Source organism: Ahaetulla prasina, chromosome 1 (genome assembly GCF_028640845.1).
Source record: "Ahaetulla prasina isolate Xishuangbanna chromosome 1, ASM2864084v1, whole genome shotgun sequence".
NCBI classification, from domain to species: domain Eukaryota; kingdom Metazoa; phylum Chordata; class Lepidosauria; order Squamata; family Colubridae; genus Ahaetulla; species Ahaetulla prasina.
Window position 1 is genome coordinate 330,217,748 of NC_080539.1, and position 9,751 is coordinate 330,227,498.

Below are 9,751 nucleotides of genomic sequence, written 5' to 3' on the forward strand. Positions count from 1 at the left end.
AGTTTTTAAGAAAACCCAAATCTGGAAGAAAATCAACCAGTAAAAACTAGTCAAAAATGTAGGACCCATCATCCCAGCCTTGGAGAGATATCTAGATTTTAAAAGCTTTTTTAAATATAACCATCATGGCTATCGACTGTATCTCTGTTGAGATTATATTTATTCTCCAAGAATTCAGTGTTTCCTTAGTGGTATTTTAAATGTGAACATAATATACATAAGTTTCAGTCTTGAAAACCACTCTACATTCATTATTTAACGGAATTAACCTACAGTATAATGTAGAACATTTCTTCATTTCAAATTAAGAAAGTTAAATTGGTTTTTTGAGGTCTTGCTTAGTTTAAAGAAAATAATTACTGAGTAATAGATTATCTACTTTTAATTATGGCAGATTGCTTATACATTAATTATAGCTGCTATTTAGACAACCTACCTAATAGACACACATTGGCAGCATGTTACTAATAGCACCATATTACTGTATTTGTTTTTGAATTTTGGTTGAATGCAATATTCTTTTTTTAAGGGCTTGAATACAGGGTATTTCCAAGTAAAGGAAAACATGTTTGCTAATGCGTCAGTATTGTCATTTCCTGTTCCTTATGATCTGCCCCCTGAAAAGTATGAAAACAAAGGTGAGGCATTCTTCTATATAATTATTTTTTCTGCATATAAGTAAAATTAATCCACTTGAATAATGAAAACCATTTAAAATAATAAAGAACATGAAGTTGTATTTCCATTTTCCAACAACCTATTCAATGTACAGTCTCTTATTCAACATTAGTCATTAACTTTCATTTGTTACTTATTCGGACCTGCCCACCTACCACTTCCTTCCTTAACACAACCTTTCCTCCTCCCTTCTCTACTTCTACTTTCTTCATCCTTCCTCTCCTTCACTTTTGTACTTCCTCTCCTCCTTCCCCACTCTTCTCTTCCACCCTTTCTAACCCTTTCTTCTTCCTCTCTTTTCCCCCTTCCACCTCTCTCTTTCCTGCCTACTTTCTTCCTTCACTCTCTCTACTCATCTCTCCCTTTCCATTCCCTTCTGAAATGGCAGCTGAGCAGCCCCGATTTCATTTCAAATTATTTCTATTTCTTAATTACATATCTTCAATCATTCCTTTACATTGATCCTTCATCTCCCCCCTCTCCCCCCCTCCCCCCTCCTGCCCCCGAGACTTCCCAGAACAAAGTACAGGGTATAAAATTAACAATCATAAATTAAAATACAACATAAATCATAATCCAAAGTCACTCCTCTCTCTAAAACCTTAACTCCCCTTCCAGAAACAAAAAAGTACATTCTTCTTCCAGTCCATTATATATCAGTCCATTCCACTCCTAAAATCTTCAGAATCTTCCAATTAAATTGGTATTTCCAGTTCATCAATAAAATACATAGTTTTTAATATCCAGTCTTCATCGATCAACACCAAATATATATCAATCCATTCCACTCCTGAAGTCTTCAGAATCTTATAGTTTTTAATATCCAATCTTCATCGATCAAGACCAAGACGATGTTCCATCTTCCAGTATTCATCAGAAATTCTTTTATAATATACCTTTCTTCCTTAAACAGTCTCCCAAATATAATTCATATTTCCAGCTTAAATTCTTAAATTTTTATCCAATCTCCAAAAATAAACAATATTCTATCTTCTCATATCTTTAATATCACTTACATAAATCAAATAACATTGCTAATATTAATATTTCTTCAATTTACCTTACATATGTCAAATAACATTATTAAAATTATACCTGTAACTTATATCCAAAATATATCAATTACAACAATTAAATTCTATTTGACCAAATACCAACATTACATCCATAAACAATCTCTCAAATATAATATTTAATCCAAATTCATAAATTTTTCTATCTGTCCTCCAAAATTAAATGATATTCCATCTTCCCATTCCTTTATACTTCACATATATCAAATAGTAACACCTATAACTTATACCCAAAATAGTTCAGTTATAAAAATTAAACCCTATATATATATATATATATTTTTTAAATACCATCAAAATCACATCTTAAGCATTCTCCTTCCCTTTGCCTTCTATCTTACACATTTTCCACCATCTGCTCACCAGCTTAACATCTAACAATAAAGAATTTCCAATCTTTAATATATTGGTGTAAAAATCTCTTGTTTAAAAACTTATTAAGAAAAGCTAAGCCTCCAAAAGTTCCTATAAAAAAAATTTCCATATTTGAACTGAAGAAATTTCCAAGATTTTAGTAGTAGTTAGTTCTGTTTGCTTAAGAGCCATTTTAAACTCTATAATCTACCAAAAAGAGAAAAAAAAATTCAATAAACTTTTCTTCTTAAACATTGTGATAGAGAAAAAGGTAAAAAGAAAAAAATCATTAACAGTTCTTATTCATTCCATTTAAAAAGTAGCTTGTTATGTTCTTCTTATAGGTTCCACGCCAGCAGTTATAATAAGCATTTCCTTAACTTTCACTTCCAATACACAAAACGCCATTTGCTAAAATCTTCTTACAAGCAAATGCCAGCACACTCCAACATTTTTAAAAGCAGTTGTTTTTAATTGCTTAGTTGCCATCTTCTTTTAAACTTTATTTCTTAAAATTAAAATTAATAAAAAATATTTTTAAATTTCTCTGCAACCACAGTCTTAAAATCTGGGTCCTCATTTTACCTACCTTATAAAGGATGGAAGGCTGAGTCAACCTTGGGCCTGGTGGGACTTGAACTTGCAGTAACTACAAGCAGCTGTGTTAATAACACTGCATTAGTCTGTTGAGCCACCAGAAGCCACTTGTATTATAATTCTCTTGCAAATCAATAATCAGCATCCTATTACTACATTCAGTGCACAAATTTGCTCCTGTAATTGAACTGCAGCTCCTCCTGGGTCTAACAAACAATAGATTTATTTTTTAGTTTTTTTCAAATTAAATGGCATTTTAAAATGTCATTGTGTGCAATAGAATTGATGGGCTTTAAAAGCTAATAAATGAAAATGGAAGATCCTTTAGGATCTCTGAAACATTATTTTCAAAGACTTTTAATACAGGCATTCCTCTTATTATTCATCACATTTCTGTTTTCTAAATAGGCAAAGTCTCATATAGCAGTCAAAGGTTCATATTAATTTATCCTATGGCAGACTTATTATCATTCTTTATAGATATATACCTATATACAATTTAGAACCCCTCCAATCTCAACAGTTCTGATGGCTTACAGTTTAAAAATGAGAAAAGTGCAAAAATACAGAAAAGAAAGAAAAGAAATCCCAAACATCCTGAACACAAACATGCAAATGAACAAAACCATCCAACAGACACTAAAAAAAGATTATCCTGCCCAAGAGGTGGGATAACGGTCATATATTTCATATCTTTCTGAAAATCATCAGGGTAGGAGCCATTTGGATCTCTGGAAGAATATTGGTCCAAACAATAGGGGCTGCAGCTGAAAAGGCATACTTCCTGACTCTTACTGCTTAACCAATAAGATCCAAAATGTGTCCACTCTCCTGGATCTCAGCAGATAAGACATAACCAAAGAGAGAAAGTTCAAATAACTAGGATCGATATCCTGAAGGTCTTCATAGGTGATAACCAGCATTTCAAATTGCACCTAGAAGCCAAACAGCAGTGCTGCTCACAAAATAATGAAGTCACATAAACCCAATGAAGCATGTCCATCATTGCCTGCAACTCTGCATTTTGAACCAGTATAGACTCCCAGTCATCTTCAAGAACAGGCCTGTGTTGAGCACATTTGTTAATCTGTTCATGACGTGACTAAAGCGTAACTGTTTGAAGGGCCTCCCAGTCCAGAAAAGGATGCAACTGTCATGCTAGATGTACCCTATGCAAAGGCCCTCTTGGTCACAGCTGTCACATGCTGCCTATGAGCTGAGTCCAGATGAACCCCAGATTGCATGCCACTTTTGAAGTGCAACTCCATTTAAGACCAAATACAACCAAAGTAAGACCAAATACAACCAAAGAACTTTTGATTCTATAAATGCTCACAACTTAAAGATGGTTTTAAAGAGTTGATTTTGGGTTATGAAGCAGTAACTTTAAAAGCTAATTATATTTCAAGTAAAACTTATTCATAAACATTTCCATAGTTTCAAAGTAGCAATAGGTAAAGGTTCCCCTGCACATGCGTGCTAGTCGTTTCCGGCTCTAGCAATAGAATATAAAAGTAGCAATAGAATATAAAGGTAGCAATACTGGATTATTTAAGATTAACTGGTTGGTTAGAAAATGGCTAAGTTTTAATATAAAGAAGGGGAAGTAAGGGGAAATCTAATTTATTTTTTCTCAGTTCATCTTCGTCTGTGATATAAATGTATCCTTTTCCTTTGTTTTGCAGACCGCCCATGGATTTGGAATATTCCTTACATCAAAGCTCCTGATACACATGGCAATATGTGGGTTCCGAAATGAATAGTTTAAAGTAATTATGAATCTTTATTCGGAATCATTTGAATACCTGTCAGATTTTATGCTTTATGTCTGTACATTTTATTACATATGTGTACACTTGGAAAAATTGTTTGAACAAAATAAAAGATTTTGGGTTATTATTACTAACAGCATTTTTTTAAAAAAATGACTACTTTGAAGATTAGCAGTACTAAATCTCATGATAAATCATACTTTGGAAATTACATGTATGGTAATTACATGTATGGATGATCCTTGTTTAGTGACCATAATTGGGATTAGCAACTCGGTCATTAAGCGAAGTGGTCACTAAATGATATTCTAATATTCTTATGATCTTACTTCATCTTTCCTTTGCTTTACAGACCTGCGAAGTCATAAATATGACGATTGATCATAAAGTTCTTTCATTACTAACAGAATATTTTTCATCACTGTCGTAACTGTATGGTCACTAAATGAGGAAATTACTAAACAAGGTCTACCTGTAAGTTAGAAAACTTTGTAATGGCCATGTCAGTTGGCTTTTTTTAACCAGAATAACTTTAATTTTTCTGGAGAGTTTTGTGAAATTCTGAACATGATAAAAGAGAAAGTTTACAAACAATTGAAATTGAAAACTGCCCAGCTGTTAGCAATAAAAAATGAAATTATATCTTTCTTTTTTTTTTTGCAAATATTCGTGTGATACTTTTGTATAATTTCTGCGATGTCTTTATTTTGCCTTTATCTTTCTCCAAAACTGTATGTTGTTATAAGCATATAGTATAAAACATAATTTGGAGCTGTTGCAATGATATAAGAATATCAGACATTCTAACTAGAAAGCAAAAACTTGCTTCACTGAAAGATTTTTGAAATCATATATTTTGTATTCCTTTACTAGCTCTATAAATTCTCAAAATTTCAATATTTATTTATATATTTATGGTGAGCCAAAAACATGAGTCTGGGCAGTGTACAACAGAGAATTAAGAAGAAAAAGCAGTAAATATATAAAGTCATAATTAAAACTATAAAGTATCATGAGCAGAGATGATGATATCATGCTCTAGCAACCAGGATTTTCCTGGGACCCCCAGGCCTGATAGGGATTCCAGTTCATTCTACAATTCATAAGAATGTCATGGGTCATAAAGATATAAAACAAATCCTTTCATTTTAGTTTTTTATTGCTTATAAAACTGAATTGTTGGTTTCCATTCAAGGGCTGTAACTGAACCCATTCACCATAGTGCTGGTTGTCTTCTTTTTCCCAGCTTTCCTTTACATCCTTCTCTAAAGCTAGGTCTTCACACAATGTATCCAGAATAGAAGAATTTGAGCCTAGTTATTATGCCTCAATAAAGAACTTTGGATTGATTTACTCAATGATCTATTTATTTGTTTTCTTGGCCACCCACAATATTTTCTTCTAAACCTATTTCAAATGCATCTATATGCTTCCTATCCTGCTTCTTCAAACTTCATTGGAACATTTGTTATATTTTAATATTAAAAAGTTTGTGAATTACTTGGGGAGACAAGCCAATAATAGAGCAAGAAACATTCAAGTCACTGGGATTATTCATGAGTACATTACATAATTGATTCAAAATATTCAACATAACATAATAACAGAGTTGGAAGGGACCTTGGAGGTCTTCTAGTCCAACCCCCTGCCCAGGCAGGAAACCCTACACCATTTCAGTCAGATGGCTATCCAACATTTTCTTAAAAATTTCCAGTGTTGGAGCATTTACAACTTCTGCAGGCAAGTTGTTCCACTGATTAATTGTTCTGTCAGGAAATTTCTCCTTAGTTCTAAGTTGCTTCTCTCCTTGATCGGTTTCCACCCGTTGCTTCTTGTTCTACCCTTAGGTGCTTTGGAGAATAGTTTGACTCCCTCTTCTTTGTGGCAACCCCTGAGATATTGGAACACTGCTATCATGTCTCCTCTAGTCCTTCTTTTCATTAAACTAGACATACCCAGTTCCTGCAACCGTTCTTCATATGTTTTAGCCTCCAGTCCCCTAATCATCTTTGTTGCTCTTCTCTGCACTCTTTCTAGAGTCTCAACATCTTTTTTACATCGTGGCGACCAAAACTGGATGCAATATTCCAAGTGTGGCCTTACCAAGGCATTATAAAGTGGTATTAACACTTCACGTGATCTTGATTCTATCCCTCTGTTTATGCAGCCCAGAACTGTGTTGGCTTTTTTGGCAGCTGCTGCACACTGCTGGCTCATATCTAAATGGTTGTCCACTAGGACTCCAAGATCCCTCTCACAGTTACTACTATTGAGCAAGGTACCACATATACGGTACCTGTGCATTTTGGGTTTTTTGCCTAAATGTAGAACCTTACTTTTTTCACTGTTGAATTTCATTTTGTTAGTTAGTGCCCAATGTTCAAGTCTGTCAAGATCCTTCTGTATCTTGAGCCTATCTTCTGGAGTGTTGGCTATTCCTGCCAGCTTGGTGTCATCTATAAATTTGATGAGTTATATTCAGTTATATTAGTACTTTGAGGAAAAAAAGCAGTACTTTCTTATGACAGTACAATATGCTGCTTTTATATCATTGAACTTTATGGTAAATATTAATCAAATTTTGGAGATTCAGTAAATCTTCAGGTAGTACATGTGGCTTTTTTTAAAAAAAATGTTTCCATAACAACTTAGAATTCATGAAAATTTGGAATATGAAAACCTTCAAGTTTAGTTTGTTTACAGTAAGGTAGTTAAAATAATCATTTAGAATAAGTGTTTATGGAGCTTGCAAATGCCGTGCTGTACTCTGAGAAAAAAGAACCATAAAATACTCCCGTTATACTTCAGTAACTGTTTGGGAAAAGACATTACAGGAAAAATCACTTAAGTAGCAAATAACAGACTATAGATGTTAGGGTTTATAATATTATAATTGTATTTTACATGTGTATATTACTTTCCTTTTTTGTTTCTGCTTTTCCTGTTTTTCTATGCAATAACTGATGTTTGAGCTGTTTGATACTGAGGAAAGTTTGAATATTAAATATAGAGATCCTTGTGATATGTAAAAATGGGTTGGACTTCAGTCACATCGCTGTGACCACATCTTGATTTTTACTGAAAATACCCACTGCATAGATCTTCCAATTTAAACCCAATTTTGTTGAATACTTTGCTAATTATATTTATGCAGAAACTATTCTTCTCATTACTATCTTCACAATTGTTAAAGCATTTTTATTTCTAAGAATTTATATCCAAATGGGAAATAAAAATATCATTTACAATATTCACTTTGAATAGTCATAGAGGCATCAGAGTATCTGCATCAAGGACAGGTAGCAATGAAGAAGGCAGAAGGAACAATTGTCACAGCCGCTGCCTCCCATTCTTTTTGCTTTAGTAATAGCCATGAGTAACTATTTGAAGATAATCCTGATATTCCCCAGAGGAAGAGGACATGAGGTGTTAAGTTTTCATCTGCTTTCTCTATGGCAAGAGAGATGGTGATCAAATAATCAAGAGTTGGATATTTTGTAAGTTATTTCTCTCATAACGCCCAGAGAGTGGAGCAAAAGAAAGGAATCAGAATCACCCAAAGTAAGAAATAGAGGAGCCAAAGTTGCTATTCAGATGCTTCTGGGTAGGTAGCACTCCTCCCTTTTTAATCTAATGTGCGCCAGTTACATGGCAAAGGAATGGAAGTGAGATTGCTTTCATCTCTGTTCTTCAGTCACCAAAATCAAAAAAATTGTTAGTATGAAGCATATTTTATGCACACACATTCTAAATCACAAGTTATCAGGTGTAATGGATAGAACTACTGTATCCCTGGAAAATTGCTGGATGAGGCTTGAGATTACCTTGATGAATGGAAGAAGAAACAAGAAGGCAGCTGCTCTGCTTTTTTTATCTAAAAGAAACTGGAAATAAAATGAGAAATCACTGTTTCTTTGCAGATCAATCTGTTGTAAATTCGGTAAAACCAGAAAATTCAAGACTAAAGCATGGCACATTCCCTTTTTTAACTTTGGTTCCTTGCAAAGATAAAGCATACCTCTGCAGAGATACAGATAGTCCTCGACTTACAACAGTTCATTTAGGAACCGTTCAAAGTTACAGCACCACTGAAATGAGATTTATGACCGTTCTTCACATTACGACAGTTGCAGCATCCCCATGGTCACACGATCAAAATTCAGATGCTTGGCAACTAGTTCAGTTATGACAGCTGCAGTGTCCTAAGGTCATGTGTGATTTGCTTTTGCGATCTGACAAGCAAAATGTGAGGATATGAAAAGGACTGGGGTGACATGATAGCAGTGTTCCAATACCTCAGGGGTTGCCACAAAGAAGAGGGAGTCAAACTATTCTCCAAAGCACCTGCGGGTAGAGCAAGAAGCAATGGGTGGAAACTAACCAAGGAGCGAAGCAACTTAGAACTAAGGAGAAACTTTCTGACAGAACAATTAATCAGTGGAACAGCTTGCCTCCAGAAGTTGTAAATGCTCTAACACTGGAAGCTTTTAATAAGAGATTAGATAACCATTTGTCTGAAGTGGTGTAGGGTTGGACTAAGCAGGGGGTTGGATTAGAAGACCTCCAAGGTCCCTTCCAGCTCTGTTATTCTACTTCCAACTACTGTTCCAAGCACAAAACAGGAATGTGAAATAAAACATTTTGGAGTATTTCAAAATCAATGGGAAATCCAGATTCACTTAACAACCACGTTACTAACAAATGCAATGATTCACTCTGGAAAGGGGCAAACTCACTTACAAATGTTTCACTTAGCAACATAAATTTTGGGCTTCACTGTGGTAGTAACTCAAGGACTATCTATTCTTGACAAACAGGACTGTTTGTTTCTGAACAATAACAATTATCTATTACGGACAGCGCAGGCGTAAACGGGATCTTGGGAATTCATTTCATGCGCTTGTAGCAGAGATGAGTTTCAGCAGGTTCTGACCAATTCTGGAGAACCGTTAGCGGAAATTTTGAGTAGTTCAGAGAACCCGTAGTAAAAATTCTGACTGGCCCTGCCCCCATCTATTCTTTGCCTCCAGATGATTGGGAGGAAATGGGGATTTTGCAGTAACCTTCCCCTGGAATGGGGTGGGAATGGAGATTGTACAGTATCCTCCTCCTGCCACGCCCACCAAGCCACACCCACAGAACCGGTAGTAAAAGAATTTGAAACCCACCACTGGCTTGTAGCCCTAAATGCCTTAGGGAAGCCCCACTTCCAGATGATCTCGCTCAGTTTCCCCCGGAACGACAGCCCGATCAACCACAACATTCCAGTAAATTCGA

General features: G+C 34.8%; 1 protein-coding gene across 2 annotated transcripts in view; it reads left to right on the forward strand.

Annotated features, from left to right (window-relative positions):
- The window catches only part of TDP1 (tyrosyl-DNA phosphodiesterase 1), a 36,599-nt gene extending 29,987 nt beyond the window's left edge, over positions 1-6,612 (forward strand). Inside the window, exons 13-14 of one of the 2 annotated variants that reach the window (XR_009152639.1) lie at positions 530-638; positions 4,388-4,423. Coding sequence is in view for 1 of the 2 variants with exons in the window: in XM_058162528.1 (XP_058018511.1) it covers positions 530-638; positions 4,388-4,461 (183 nt within the window). In the remaining variant the exon portion in view is untranslated. Of the gene's footprint in view, positions 1-529; positions 639-4,387 lie in introns of both variants that reach the window. The other variant, XM_058162528.1, reaches the window with a different exon arrangement.
- The last annotated feature ends 3,139 nt before the right edge of the window (positions 6,613-9,751 follow it).